At 52.7% G+C, this 16,068-nt stretch overlaps 1 protein-coding gene and 1 pseudogene across 11 annotated transcripts; both read right to left on the bottom strand.

Moving 5' to 3' along the window:
* Positions 1 to 38: 38 nt before the first annotated feature.
* LOC112441317 (small nucleolar RNA U13) lies at positions 39 to 136 on the bottom strand (annotated as a pseudogene).
* A 3,532-nt stretch (positions 137 to 3,668) lies between these two features.
* On the bottom strand, positions 3,669 to 16,027 carry FOXRED1 (FAD dependent oxidoreductase domain containing 1). 11 transcript variants are annotated; one of them, XM_008973318.4, is made up of 11 exons: positions 15,781 to 16,027; positions 13,416 to 13,636; positions 11,991 to 12,101; positions 11,614 to 11,732; positions 10,045 to 10,139; positions 9,638 to 9,739; positions 9,196 to 9,272; positions 8,847 to 9,007; positions 5,277 to 5,406; positions 4,622 to 4,723; positions 3,669 to 4,361 (listed from the first exon to the last, which is right to left on the bottom strand). In XM_008973318.4, the coding sequence occupies exons 1-11, from the start codon at positions 15,863 to 15,865 to the stop codon at positions 4,107 to 4,109; spliced, it is 1,458 nt and encodes a 485-aa protein (XP_008971566.1). In that variant the 5' UTR covers positions 15,866 to 16,027; the 3' UTR covers positions 3,669 to 4,106. The 11 variants fall into 11 exon arrangements, with proteins under 11 accessions (XP_008971566.1, XP_003819944.1, XP_003819945.1 ...); XM_003819896.5 differs by having other exon boundaries at positions 4,622 to 4,726; positions 15,781 to 16,025; XM_003819897.7 differs by having other exon boundaries at positions 4,622 to 4,726; positions 15,656 to 16,022.
* Between the last annotated feature and the right edge of the window lie 41 nt (positions 16,028 to 16,068).

Here is a 16,068-nt window from a genome sequence, read left to right as displayed (position 1 = left end):
GTTTTTTTGTTTGTTTGTTTCCTTTTTCTTTTTTTTCCCATCACACGGGTAACAACCCTTAACAAGGTTTAAGGGAGGCACACCTCACACGTGTGCATGAACACCCAGTCATCATGCTTATGAGCTACAAAGGGATCAAGGCCCATTTTTGCAGCTTATTCAGGAAAGCTTTGCTTAACCCAGCCCTTCCCACCTCCATCCCTCAAAGGCCATAGTGCTTTTCATTGTAAAGAGCATGTGCTCTGCTGCTTATCTCCCACTTTAGAGTAAAAATTCCCCGAGGCCAGGGATGGTTCTTCAGGCTCCAGCCAGAGCAGAAGGACACTCGAGGAACACTCAGATAAACAGGGCTTGACGGCGCCAAGTATGGGCCAAGTGTTGGGACAGCTGAGTGTCGAGCAAGGATGAAGAAGGCTTGGTCCCAGCTCTGCACAGCTCAGGGGGGAAGACAGATGCACGGAGGCGATGGTAAGGGCTTGCCCACAGCTTGAAGTACAGCCCTGTGGGAGGACAGGAGAGTTGCTCAGTGCTTTTTTTTTTTGAGATGGAGTTTCACTCTTGTTGCCCAGGCTGGAGTGCAATGGCGCAATCTCAGCTCACTGCAACCTCCGCCTCCAGGGTTCAAGCAATTCTCCTGCTTCTGCCTCCTGAGTAGCTGGAATTACAGGCACACGCCACCATGCCCGGCTAATTTTGTATTTTTACTAGAGACGGGAGTTCTCCGTGTTGGTCAGGCTGGTCTCGAACTCCTGACCTGAGGTGATCTGCCCACCTCCGCCTCCCAAAGTGCTGGGATTACAGGCCTCAGTGCTTCTTAATAAACATACTACTCAATGTGTGGAAGGGAGCAGCTTCTGGGTGAGAAACACTTGAAGGCCTTTTCCCTTTTGCCCTGAGATTGGAATGTCCGTGCTGAAGGGAGCAACTGGCTGGCACCTAGGGGAACTTCACAGGGTCAACCCGGATGTCAGCTTGTCCCTCCTGCATATCCCTGGCAAGTTCCTTCCTGTCTTTCAGCACTGCCTTCTTCCTCTTCTGGCTTCCGCCTTAGGCCTGGCCCCCTCACCCCAACCTCAGGGGCTTCTGCTGTTACCTCACTGGTAGCACATCTCCTCCCCTGCCATTAGTAAAGCCCACCTCCATCATTTCTTCCCTCCCTTTCATCCTTCTCCACAAAGGCCACTTTTTCTGTTGTTTTTTGTTTTTGAGATAGGGTCTTACTCCTTCACCCAGGCTGGAGTGCAGTGGTGCCTCACAGCTCACTGCAGCCTCAACCTCCAAGGCTCAAGTGATCCTCCTGCCTCAGCCTCCCACGTATTAATAGCTGGGACTACAGGTGCATGCCACCACGCTTGGCTAATTTTTGTATTTTTTGTAGAGACAGGATTTTGCCATGTTGCCCAAGCTGGTCTCGAACTCGTAGGCTCAAGCGATCTTCCCACCTCGGCCTCCCAGAGTCCTGGGATTACAACTGTGAGCCACCGCGCCCGATCCCAAAGGCCACTTTCAAGGCGGAGTGGGCAGTTTACCAGCTGTTTCTATTCCCATTCACTTCTCCTTCTGTGCAAGTGTCCACACCTCAAATTCCACTGAAACTGCTCTTCTTGAGTGAGGCCACCACTGACCTACTTGGGACCGCATCCAGCAGGCACCGTGATCACTTCCTCCTTAGCTTCACGACACCACACTCTCCTGGCTTTTCTCCTGTCTCTGTGGGCACCTCTTCAGTGTCCCCTTCTCTGGTCTGTCCCTTAAATGTTGGTGGGGTCCCTCCAGCTTCCCTCCTTGGCCCCCTACTCTACCCTCTGGGGTGATGCCATCCTGTTCCATGATGTCCACATCACTATCTACAGCCCAGATCATCCCCCAAGGACCATGCCAATCAGCCCAACCCCCTATTTGAGGGATGTCCTACAGGTACCCTCATTCACCACATCCCAGACTGCACCACTCACTCTGTCCCTCACTCCGCTCCTCCCTGGTGCTCCTCATCTCTGGGAGGGGTAGAACCTCCATCCAGAAACCTGGCCATCCGACTTAACCCACTTCTTGTTGCTGGCGTCACCCTGGGATCCATCTGATTCTTGCCATGATGGTTCAGGCACTCCCTGTCCCTGCCACACGGACTGCAACCACAGCCTCCATCTGGCCTCCTTGCTGCCTGCCTTGACATCCTCATCTGCTCTCCACAAGGTCACCCAGGTGATTCTTCTAAAAGGAAAATCTGTTCGTGTTGCTCCTGTTTAAAACCCCTCAGTGGCTCTAGTTCCTCTTCTCGCACTCTTCTCGATCCAGGCAGAAACAGTCACACTGAATCCTGCTGTGGTCTGAATGTTGGTGTCCTCCCTAAAGTCCTATGTTGGAACCTGATACCCAATGTGATAGTGTTAAGAGGCGGGGCTTTTGGGGACGTGATTAAGTCATGTGGACTCTACCCTCATGAAAGGGACGAGTGTTCTTAGAAGAGGTTGAAAGAAGTTGCCTTACCCCTTCTGCCATGTGAGGATGCAGTGAGAAAGCACCATCTTCGAAGCAGAAAGCAGGCCTTTACTAGACATTGAATCTGCTGGTGCCTTGATCTTGGACTTCCCAGTGTCTAGAACTGTGAGCAATACATCTCTATTATTTATAAATTACCCAGTCTAGGATATGTTGTGATAGCTGCCCAAGTGGACTAGGACAAATCCCTGAATCGTATTAATTCTTGTCTCTGGGCCTTTACATATGGTTTGCCCTCAGCCTGGATCCTCCCTTGGCCACCTTGCATTCACTTCACTAAATGCCCATCCTTTAGGTTCAGCTCAGAGGCCAACTTCCCTCGAGAAGCTTCATGGAGAAATCCCTTTGCCACCCTCCAACTCCCACCCTGGGTGAGGTGTCTGTGTTGTGTGCTTATGCCAGCACTGTGGGGGTCACACTGTATCTGATCTAGGGGTGAAGGGCTAGGAGGGGCAGGGCTATGAAAGTTCCAGCAAAGACATGACTATGTTTTGCTTGCTGGTGTATCTCAACATGTGACCCTGACCCTGGCCAACAGCTGGGCTGAATAAATTTTGGTAGAATAGATGGACAAACCCATCCCTCTTCTTTACAACCAAACTCCCCGCAGGAACTCAGGAATGGGAGGCACTTGCTTACAAGCAAGTGCCTACCACCTAGGATCTAAGAAGGACTCTGTCTGCCATCTTGGAGCCTGTGGAGGCTTGCTGGGAACAGGAAGGCTGTGGTCCAAGGCCATTTTTGCTGGCTGTACGTGTGGTTTCCAGAACCAAAGGGGGCACACAGCTCTTCTTAAAATTTCAGCATTTATGCCTGGGATGAAACTGAATTCTATTTGGGCAAGAGATGTGCTCATGTACACAAAGCAAAGAACCACACAGCGACTTCTCGTGGCACACCAAACAAAACCAGAGTAATCTGGGAAAAAGTAACTTGGGTTCACGGAAACAGTGGCATGGTTTACGCCAAATTCCCAATCTTCCTGCTAAGACTACGGACACAGAATCTGTGTGATACTGCACCGCTCAAGGATTTAACTAATGAAAGGTGGGTTTGTGCTCGTGTTTTGTTTTGTTTTTTTAAAAAAAACTCCCTGTCCTGGCATAAGGCTAATGGGGTGCTTCAAAAGCTCCTGCTGTACAATGAAAAGAAGAGACAGAAGACTGGAGGGAAGGAGTTAATTACATGTATTGATTAATGGATAGGGTAAACAGACGAAAATCAATAAACCTGAGCCAGGCTGTCCCAGAGTGCTCCCATGCCTGGGCTCTGTCTGCTAAGAGGGTCAGAGGCAGTCTTTCCTGGTCAGTGCCAGGATGGAGCCAGTCCTGGGCCAGGGTGATCAGGCCTCCAGATGGATTGCCCTGGTGGGTGACATCAGCATGGGCTACAGATCAGTCCTAGGATCCCGCTCATCACTCGCTATTGGCCTGGGCCTCAGTGCCTGTGCCTGCCCAGCCATATGGGTGCAATGGCCTGCCTGAGAGGAGAGGACACTGGGGAGGGGGAGAAGGCCTGGCACAGTGCTAGGGAAGATGGAAGCAGCAAAGAAGGCTGTGAACACAGCCAGGATGCAAGCCAGTGGAGCCAGTGCAGAGCACGCATGCTCAGATGATGTTGTTCTCCTGGATCTTCTCTCCCAAGTAAAAGCGGGTAAAGAGGAAGGGGCTCAGGTCGATGGTCTGGAACCTGCCCTTCAGTACCATCTCTGCTACAGCTCGCCCAACGCCAGGGGCCTGCTGGAGCCCGTGACCACTGAAGCCAGTAGCAAAGTACATGTTGACAACTAGCGGGTGGGGGCCCACCACGCCATTCTGGTCAAAGGTGTTGTAGTCGTAATAGCCGGCCCAGGCGCTCTGAACCTGCGGGTGCACAAAACACTGGGGTTCTCAGGAAGGCTGTAGCCACACTCCATCCTCACTCCTCCTCAGGGGTCAGCACAAAGTACCCTCTACCTGCTGCTGAGGGGTCTATGGGATGGGATGTGTCCAAGAAATTCCTTAGCAGTTGTGACATGGAGGGACTACGGCAGTCACAGGTCCGAGGGGACCAATGTGCTCCACTGTCATCTGTCCCATCCAATGTCCAAAAATAAAAAGGAAAACCAGCCCTTGCCAGTTACCTTCAGAGTCTCAAAAGCTGGGACCCTCAGGGCCAAATGGGGCCACACCTTGTCCTGGAAGAAATCATGGTCCACTTCCAGGTTCGCCGGGTCCGGTTCTTCCTGCTGGAGTGAGAGGTGGGGACAACGCTTACATTGCCTGGGACACAAGGACAGGCCCAGACTTGTTTAACAATCCCTGTGCAGGTAGGGGCTGGGGAGAAATGGTCCCAGTTCAAATCTGGAGGGGGCTCTAATATCAATTAACACAGCACACAGCCCCCCAAAAAAGGCTGATTCTTTTTCTTTTCTTTTTTTTTTTTGAGATGGAGTTTTGCTCTTGTTGCCCAGGCTGGAGTGCAATGGCTCAATCTTGGCTCACTGCAACCTCAGCCTCCCGGGTTCAAGTGATTCTCCTGCCTCAGCCTCCCAAGTAGCTGGGACTACAGGCGCCCAGCACCACGCCCAGCTAAGTTTTGTATTTTTAGTAGAGACGGGGTTTTGCCATGTTGGTCAGGCTGGTCTCAAACTCCTAACCTCAGGTGATCCACCTGCCTTGGCCTCCCAAAATGCCGAGATTACAGGCATGAGCTACTGTGCCTGGCCAAAAGCCTGATTGTTTCGTGACAATTATTCTATGTCTCCTTGCCAGCATGTCCCACCCCACTCAGCTTACCTCAGTGGGGCTACGACCACCTAGGTAGTTGCTACCTAATCCTTCCCGGCGAAAATAGGCTCCACTGGTGTCTGCAACAAGCGGAGTCTCTAGGCCTGGTCCCTGGGGGCAGTGCCACACATACACATACCTGCCACAACCAGTGCGGTTACGAACTGCAGAAACAGCATGGCCGGCAACCCTCCCCAACCCCGCCCACCCCGCACCCCACACACCCTCCCCAACCCTGTCTACCCCGCACCCCCACACACCCTCCCCAACCCCGTCCACCCCCACCCCCACACACCCTCCCCAACCCTGTCCCCACACACACACCCTCCCTGACCCCATACACACACACACACACACACACACACACACCCTCCCCAACCCCATACACATGCACACACACACACACACACCCTCCCCAACCCCCCCACATACACTCTACCCAACCCAGCACACACACACACCCCTAATGCAGTTATGAACTGCAGAAACAGCATGGCCTGCAACCCTCCCCAACCCCGTCCACACACACACACCCCCTCCCCAACCCCATACACACACACACCCTCCCCAACCCCATACACACACACACACACCCTCCCCAACCCCATACACACACACACACACCCTCCCCAACCCCATACACACACACACCCTCCCCAACCCTGTCCACCCCTACCCCCACACACCCTCCCCAACCCTGTCCCCACACACACACCCTCCCTGACCCCATACACACACACACACACACACACCCCCTCCCCAACCCCATACACATGCACACACACACACACACACCCTCCCCAACCCCCCCACATACACTCTACCCAACCCAGCACACACACACACCCCTAATGCAGTTATGAACTGCAGAAACAGCATGGCCTGCAACCCTCCCCAACCCCGTCCACACACACACACCCCCTCCCCAACCCCACACACACACACACCCTCCCCAACCCCACACACACACACCCCCTCCCCAACCCCATACACACACACACCCTCCCCAACCCCATACACACACACACACACCCTCCCCAACCCCATACACACACACACACACCCTCCCCAACCCCATACACACACACACCATCCCCAACCCATATACACACACACCCCCTCCCCAACCCCACACACACACACACACCCTCCCCAACCCCATACACACACACACACCCTCCCCAACCCCACACACACATACACACTCTCCCCAACCCCATACATACACACACACACACCCTCCCCAACCCCATACACACACACACACCCTCCCCAACCCCATACACACACACACACCCTCCCCAACCCCATACACACACAATCCCCAACCCCATACACACACACACACATCCTCCCCAACCCTGTCCCCACACACACACCCTCCTCAACCCCATACACACACACACACACCCACCCTCCCTCCCCAACCCCATACACACACACCCACCCTCCCTCCCCAACCCCATACACACACACACACACCCTCCCCAACCCCACACACACACACCCTCCCCAACCCTGTCCCCACACACACACACCCTCCTCAACCCCACATACACACACACACCCTCCCACTCTCCCCAACCCCATACACACACACACCCACCCTCCCCAACCCCACACACACACACACACCCTCCCCGACCCCATACACACACACCCTCCCCAACCCCATACACACCCCAACCCCATACACACACACACACACACCCTCCCCAACCCCATACACACACACATACACTTTCCCCAACCCTACACACACACACCACACACACACACACACCCTCCCCAACCCCATACACACACACACACCCACCCACTCTCCCCAACCCCATACACACACACACACCCGCCCACTCTCCCCAACCCCATACACACACACACACCCTCCCCAACCCCATACACACACACACACACCCACTCTCCCCAACCCCATACACACACACACACCCACCCACTCTCCCCAACCCCATACACACACACACCATCCCCAACCCATATACACACACACCCCCTCCCCAACCCCATACACACACACACACCCTCCCCAACCCCACACACACATACACACTCTCCCCAACCCCATACATACACACACACACACCCTCCCCAACCCCATACACACACACACACCCTCCCCAACCCCATACACACACACACACCCTCCCCAACCCCATACACACACACACACAATCCCCAACCCCATACACACACACACACACATCCTCCCCAACCCTGTCCCCACACACACACACCCTCCTCAACCCCATACACACACACACACACCCACCCTCCCTCCCCAACCCCATACACACACACCCACTCTCCCTCCCCAACCCCATACACACACACACACACCCTCCCCAACCCCATACACACATACACACCCTCCCCAACCCCATACACACATACACACCCTCCCCAACCCCATACACACACACACCATCCCCAACCCCATACACACACACACACATCCTCCCCAACCCTGTCCCCACACACACACACCCTCCCCAACCCCATACACACCCTCCCCAACCCCCCACACACACACCCTCCCCAACCCCACACACACACACCCTCCCCAACCCTGTCCCCACACACACACACCCTCCTCAACCCCACATACACACACACACCCTCCCACTCTCCCCAACCCCATACACACACACACACCCACCCACTCTCCCCAACCCCACACACACACACACACCCTCCCCGACCCCATACACACACACCCTCCCCAACCCCATACACACACACACCCCAACCCCATACACACACACACACACCCTCCCCAACCCCATACACACACACATACACTTTCCCCAACCCTACACACACACACCACACACACACACACACCCTCCCCAACCCCATACACACACACACACCCACCCACTCTCCCCAACCCCATACACACACACACACCCACCCACTCTCCCCAACCCCATACACACACACACACCCTCCCCAACCCCATACACACACACACCCTCCCCAACCCCATACACACCCTCCCCAACCCCACACACACACACCCTTCCCAACCCCACACACACACACCCTCCCCAACCCTGTCCCCACACACACACACCCTCCTCAACCCCACATACACACACACACACACACACCCACTCTCCCCAACCCCACACACACACAACCCTCCCCGACCCCATACACACACACCCTCCCCAACCCCATACACACACACACCCCAACCCCATACACACACACACACCCTCCCCAACCCCATACACACACACATACACTTTCCCCAACCCTACACACACACCACACACACACACACACACCCTCCCCAACCCCATACACACACACATACACACTCTCCCCAACCCCATACATACACACACACACACACCCTCCCCAACCCCACACACACACACACTCTCCCCAACCCCATACATACACACACACACACACCCTCCCCAACCCCATACACACACACTCTCCCCAACCCCATACACACACACACCACACACACACACACACACGCTATCCAACTTTGATGTCATTTCTTTCTTTCTCACCAACCTCCTCAGCTGTCCGGAGGGCAGTTACCTTTTCCTCGGCTCCACAGGTAGCTTGGTGCCCTGCAGGGTGCCAGGCGGCCCCTCTCCAATACCAGCCAGCGCTGCGATTTGCGCAGACCAGGCTCCGGCTGCGTTGATCACAATGGCGCATTCCACAGGCTGGTACTCCAGGCTGCGGTCCATCTTCACCTGCAGACACCAGAGGGTGAGGGGTGGGAAGGCCCGGACCACACACCAGGCACCCTGAGAGATGCACTGCTTCCTGAGCCTTAGTTTACCCATACTGGAAAGTGGGTCAAAGAAAACCAAAACAAGGAGAGTCACTACCTTCCCTGTCCCTCCATTTTGGTAAAGGACATCACAGACTAGAAACTTACGTGGACTTCATGGATCCTTTTCAACACCACCGCTTTGTCATCTGTGGTCAACATGCGTTGAGATGAAGAGACAAAACCTGCAGAGAAGAAAATGAAAAATAGGCCGTAGAGGTGCTGAAGAGGAATGAAATGGGGATTTCACTGGTTTCTTAAGGAAAGAAAGCTGGAAGGATGGGAGCTTTCCCACAGACACTGAAGCAAACAGAGATGAGGGAGCTGGCATGAGCTTGGCCACACTCTGACAGGACAGTGCTCAGGTGCAATCATCAAGCAGATCACAAGTCACAACGCAGCTCAGTGAGGAGCCTAGGTCAAGATGCCTAGGACCTGCTCTCGGGGAGACCCCTTTCCCCCTCCAGCCCTTGCTTAGCTTGTGAGTGAGAAGATAAGACCTAGTCTAGGCCTATGCCCTGGTTGCTAGAAGAAACAAGCTCAGACTCACGTGTCACCTCTCCCTGGCAGAAAAGGACTCCCAAGGACTGGACCTTTCGCCGAAGCCCCTGGAGCAGACACCAGGGGTCAAACCAACCTTCGTCCTCCATCCCTGTGATAAGAAAAAGAGAACTCACAAAGAGGGATGAGGACTTCTGCTCTTGGATTGTATTTCCTGTGCCCCCCAACCCCTCTCTAGGGCTTGTAAGCCGGGGAAGATCATCTTAACCAACTGAACCACAGAGACAAAGCCTGCTGAAGGACAGAGAACTACCATGGCCCAGGGCAGTTCCCGTGACACAGGAGGGAAGTGTTCCTCCTTCAGCTTGGCTGTGGAGTACCGAGACTCCCAACGTGTAACACCCCTTAGTCTCCATCTTCAGGAAAAAAGCTGTCCCCTCTGCAAGCAAGCCTCACCATAAGACGCCAAAGCCACTCCCTCTGTGTTTATCCAGGGAAACTTGTTCCGAAGCTGATCAGGAGACATCAGAGAAACTTTGGCTCCCTCCTGCCTGAGATAAACGTGTGGGTCGGTGTATGTGTGTCAGAGAGGGGAGTGTGCAGGGGGATGATGTATGGACCCCAACTCCACAAGTGGGGAGTCCAGCTCAGTCATGTCACTTCTCTGCCCCAAATGCCCCTATTTTTCCTCATTGCTGAGTGGCTGAAGACCAAGCCTCCTAGTCAGGCTCTTCAGCCTTGACTGCCTTTCCTTCCCTACTCCCTTGTCTCCCTTCAGCACACAGAGCTCCCTGCTATCCCAGTCTATTCCATGACTTCTTTTTTTTTTTTTTTCAATGAGTCTGGCTCTGTCACCCAGGCTGGAGTGCAGTGGCGCGATCTCGGCTCACTGCAACCTCCTCCTCCTGGGTTCAAGCGATTCTCCTGCTTCAGCCTCTGGAGTAGCTGGGATTACAGGCACACGCCACCACACCCAGCTAATTTTTGTATTTTTAGTAGAGATGAGGTTTCACCAGTTAGCCAGGCTGGTCTCGAACTCCTGACCTCAGGTGTTCCATCTGCCGTGGCCTCCCAAAATGCTGGGATTACAGGCATGAGACATTGCACCCAGCCTATTCCATGAACTTTCACAACAAGGTGGTAACCTTGTTCCCTCCACTCCTGCCTGGATCCACCTCCTCTCCACTCCTTGTACAATCCTGTTCCTGAGCACAGGTATCTCCTCTGGGACACTGTCCCTCAAAGGCAGCATAGCGGACACACCAACAGAACACTCACAAGCCAGACTGCTGGCTTCAAATAAAATCCCACCGCCACCACTTACTAGCGCCTTATGCCTCAGTTTCCTCATATGTAAAATGGGGATGTTCTGATGATTAAATGAGTTAATATCTGTACAGCGTTTAGGATATTAATTGATGTCACTGTGAGACTTGGGTGTTTGTTAAATAAACATACAAATAAAGCCTCTGGCCATATTGCATCACAAACATGCCCACCCTCACCTGACCATGAGAATCACTTAGAGCAGGGGTTGCCAAATCCGACCTGCTGCCTGTTTTCTTAAATGAGCCACACTCCTTCATTTGCACTTTTGTCTATGGCTGCTTTCATGCTGTGATAGCAGAGTGGTTGGAATAGAGACTGTACGGCCAGCAAAACCTAAAATATATACTATCTGGCCCTTTACAGAAAAAGTTTGCTAACTCCTGACTTAAGGTTCTTGTTAAAAACCCAGATTTGTGGGCTCCTTCCCTAGAGATTCTGGTTTATTAGGTCTGGGATGTGTTCCAGGTGGTTTTCATGATCTGACAAATTAGGAAGCACCTCGCAGTGTTTTGTCCATATCCGTGGTACAGCACTCCCAGGGCATTGCAGGTCTGTGTATTTTCTTCCTGACACACTGAGGTCCTAGACCGCAGGGATCTGTCTTATCAACTCCACTTTCTCACTTCCTAACCTGGTGCAGGAGTCACCCAACACCTTTGGCTGCCAAGCAGCTAAGAGGCTGTGCCAGGCACCCACCTCTGCACTTTCACGTTGCTCTCCATGGCTGCAGCATCCTTTTCTGAAGCCAGCAAGAGGTAGCCCGAGGGGTTGAACCGGAGGTCCAGGGGAGGGGCATCGACTACGGCCAGGTACTCCTGTGTGCAGAGAGAAGCTCCTGAAAGAGACTGACTTAAGGATGCCAGAAAGAGTTTTCCTGCCTTCTTCCCCCACAGCTCCCCAAGCTCAGTGCCCCAGACCTTGCGGCACCACCACTAGGAAGAAAGGCCAGGGTCCCCCTCTCCTAGTTGGCTGACCCATTCTTGCTCTCTGGCTACCTTGCTAGCTGGGCTGCTCCCCACTCTGGGCTAAAGGAGGGGTAACCACCCCAACATCCCGGATATCACTGCACCTACATTGATGTTCCGTAGAAAGCTGGCTGAAAAGAGGGAGAGCTGGATGTTCTCAGGCAATGAGAACTGCTGACAAATCCCACCTACTGAGAGCCCAGTGGAGGCCTGTGAATACTGTGGAAAGACAAGAAAAGTTGAGGTAGACCAGTACCCTATCACATGTGACTAGAGTACTGCAATGAAAGCTTCGAGCTATACACCTAAAGTTGAAGGGGAGTCCTATTTGCAAGTCTATAATCTAAGACCCATGTGTAAGTCAACTTGAAGGCAACGGTGTTTAAAATCATTAGCAGCGGATGTGCAGAGCAGAGAGGGTCAGTCATCTGGAAAGAGCTGACACAGTGGTACAAAATGGTAATGGCCTGGAAGTCCAAGGGCAGGCGATTAACGTTTGATCTACCATTTGGAAAATGAAAGGTTATGATTGAAGTAAAGTAGCAAGACTCGTGGCTAGCTGGCAATGCAAACAGGAACATCTAAAGTGTAAAAACCAGCCGGGTGGGTGGCTCATGCCTGTAATCCCAGCACTTTGGGAGGCCGAGGCGGGCTGATTGCTTGAGTTCAGGAATCCGAGACCAGCTGGGCAACGTGGCAAAACCCCATTTCTACAAAAAATACAGAAATTAGCCAGGTGTGGTGGTGCATGCCTGTGGTCCCAGCTACTCTGGAGGCTAAGGTGGGAGGACCACTTGAGCCTGGGAGGTGGAGGTTATACTGTACTCCAGCCTGGGCAACAGAGCGAGACCCTGTCTCGAAATAAATAAATACAATAAAATGCAAAAAACCTCAGAAGTAACGGGACCCAAAAGAAGCAAGTTGAGGGCTGGGAATGGTGGCTCATGCCTGTAATCCCAGCACTTTGAGAAGCCAAGGCGGGCAGATCACTTGAGGTTCGGAGTTCGAGACCAGCCTAGGCAACATGGTGAAACCTCATCTCTACTAAAAATACAAAAAATAGCTGGGCATCAGGGTGTGTCCCTGTAATCTCAGCTACTCAGGGGGCTGAGGTGGGATAATCACTTGAACCTGGGAGGTGGAGGTTGCAGTGAGCTGAGATGGTGCCATTGCACTCCAGCCTGGGTGACAGAGCAAGGCTCTGTCTCAAAAAAAAAAAAAAAAAAAAGAGAAAGTTGAGACACTTAATTATAGCTTGAATGCAGGCTCTCATGACCAGAGCTATGAGATCTTGAAAAATCCAATATGGTGATATCTGCTTTCAAAAGAACAAACCTTATTGCCAAGCTTCCTGGTTCGACTGAGGAAGAGCCTAGGAAAATTTCTCAACAAAGTCCAAAGCACAATCTCTGTCCGTTGGACCCCCCGAGATTGAGGTCTTCCCCTCCTCTCCTTCCCTTGTCGCTAGAGTCCTTAATAAAATGAGTCATCTTTCTTGCCCCACTCATGACTCTGCCCTACCCCAGACCTCACCGTGTGGTCCCGTTCCACCACTAGCACTCGAATAGCACCTCGTCTGCTCTCCAGCTTCTTCAGCCAATAGGCCACAGACAAGCCAAGCACCCCACCTCCCACGATCACCACATCCGAGTGCTCGGGAGGCAGGTGGCTGGTGTCTTGCAGTAGATCACAGGACCTTCCAGGCAGGATCGACTTGATCTTCTTCTTAATCTCAGACACCTTTCCATCCCAGTCTGTGGGATGTAGTTAGGGTCAGAGGGCCAAACATTTCCTTCCCACATGGTTGGGGGGTTGGAGGATGGGCACAGGAAAAGGTGAGCTAAACAGACACATGAGTTGGCAGTCCCCACTGTCAGCCCATCTCATAAGGTCACCTTGCACCCAGCAGTGTTGCCACAGTTTTCTGAATAGTCCACATGCCATCAGTCTCCCTTTTCATGCATTGTGCCAAGCACTGCAAGATTCAATTTCCTAAAATTAATTTTCTACATTACCTCCTGCATAGACCTCTCCTGATCCCAACTCACATATTCAACTGCACTGTCATCCCCACTTGGGTCTTCCAGGCCTTGGACCAAGAGGCCCTGGCACACCCCAAGTCACGGCACCCTCTGAAGCATGGCACCGCTAAGTGGTGCCATGCTTATCCTGGATATCCATCACCACCACCAAACCTACATTTATATCCTATCTATAATCAAGTCCTGCGGGCTCTGGCTTCCAAGTAACTCCTCAATCTGTCCCCTTTCTTCCTCTGCCACCATCATCCTAGGCCAAGCCACTATCATCTCTCAACTGGACAAATGCAAAAGCATCCTAACTGTTCCCACTGATTCCCCGCTTCCATCCCACCCCCTGCTGTGAACATGTTTACAATATAGCTAGAAATATCTTTTCAAAACACAAATTTAATCACAAACCCTCTTGCTTAAAACCCTCCAATGAGTTTTCCATTACTCTAAGAACCAAAGTCCAAAGACTTAAACACAGACTGTAAGATACTGCACAATCTGGCTTCTGTTCATCTTATCCTCCCCTACACTCCAGGCCCTTTAGTTCCTTGATGGCACCTTATTTCCTCCCACCACAGGGAACCTACACGTGCTCTCTGCTTTTAAACTGTGTCCACTTCCTTGCCTAGTTAATTCCTTGCTTGGGAAAGCCTTTCCTGACCCCCAGACCAGGTCAAACTCTACATGATCTCTTGGACACAACTGCAGTTTGTATTGTTACATACTCTAAAATCCATGAGGGGGGAGGCTGTGTTTACCTTCACCACTGAATCTCCAGCCTATCGCAACACCCGGCATATTCTAAGTGCTCAGTAAGTATCTTAAATAAATGAATCCTTTTGCCATTTCATACCTCACTCAAACTCTTCTCAGCAGCACTGGAATCTTTCTTTGGTCTGGCCTTAGCTTACCTGTCCACACTACATTTCATGCTACTACTCACACCGTCTATCTAGATGGCTTTTGCCAGTTCCTTGCATAAGAACAATATTTTTCTCCTAGTCTGCACTCAGTTATTTAGAGACTGGAACACACACCTTTCTTAAGCCAGTAAACATCCTCCAAGGCTGATCTCAGTTCCCACCTGCTCCATGTACTTCTACCGTTATACTAGCTAGCAGTGCAAAGCATTAAGTTGAGTTCTAGCTAATTTTTTTTTTTTTTTTTTTGAGACGGAGTTTCGCTAAGTCGCCCAGGCTGGAGTGCAATGGCATGATCTCGGCTCATTGCAACCTTCGCCTTCCGGGTTCAAGCGATTCTCCTGCCTCAGCCTCCCGAGTACCTGGGATTACAGGAGCCCACCACCACACCTAGCTAATTTTTGTATTTTTAGTAGAGACGGTGTTTCACCATGTTGGTCAGGCTGCTCTCGAACTCTTGAGCTCAGGTGATCCACCCGCCTCGACCTCCCAAAGTGCTAGGATTACAGGCCCCGCGCCCGGCCTCTATCCAGTCTTGAACTGGCCTACTGTCTATTGAAATTTTCCCTCTCTAGGTACACTCTAGCCATTTTCCAGAACATTCACTGAATCCCGTCTTCTCTTCACTCCTTTACCGCAACAGCACTAAGTACAGCATCCTGAACACGGGCAGGACTTAATGCACATCTGTGCCACCGATTATCAATCAGTCTGACTGTAAGCTTAAATGGAGAATGATGTGAGACCTGCCACCTGAAAAGGGCCGCCTTGGGAGCCATACACCTGCACAGCCCCTACAAGCTCTGGTAGGTAAGCTTACCCCCTTCCCCAAGCCGACCCACTGTCCTGCCAGTGTGGGCCATGGTTTCGGGTCCTGAAGGACACACAGTCGGAGGTTGGGGACAACCCAGAACCACAATACCCTCTTGTGGTCCTCAACTTTACCCAGAGAAAAGCCTCCTCTGCGCGTGCCTGGCCTCCGGGTCAAGAGGCCCCGGCCCATGCCGTGCGGCAGAACCCTCCGAATCATAGCCCCTCTGAGCCCGGACCCTCTGAAAGCTGCACTGCTGCCTCGCTATTATCGCAGCCGTCACTGCTCCGCGCCAAACGCCATTCAGACGAGCGCGCCAATTGGCCAGCGGCCCTCAGGGCTCTGCCCCGCCCAATGCTCTAGGTGGCCGTCTCCCCGTGACCTCTCCTGGAGCCCCACCCAGGCCCGCTCCCACCCGCCAT

Source organism: Pan paniscus, chromosome 9 (genome assembly GCF_029289425.2).
Source record: "Pan paniscus chromosome 9, NHGRI_mPanPan1-v2.0_pri, whole genome shotgun sequence".
Lineage (NCBI taxonomy): Eukaryota > Metazoa > Chordata > Mammalia > Primates > Hominidae > Pan > Pan paniscus.
Note: the sequence above shows the minus strand (reverse complement) of the source record. Positions and strands in the feature narration are given on the sequence as shown.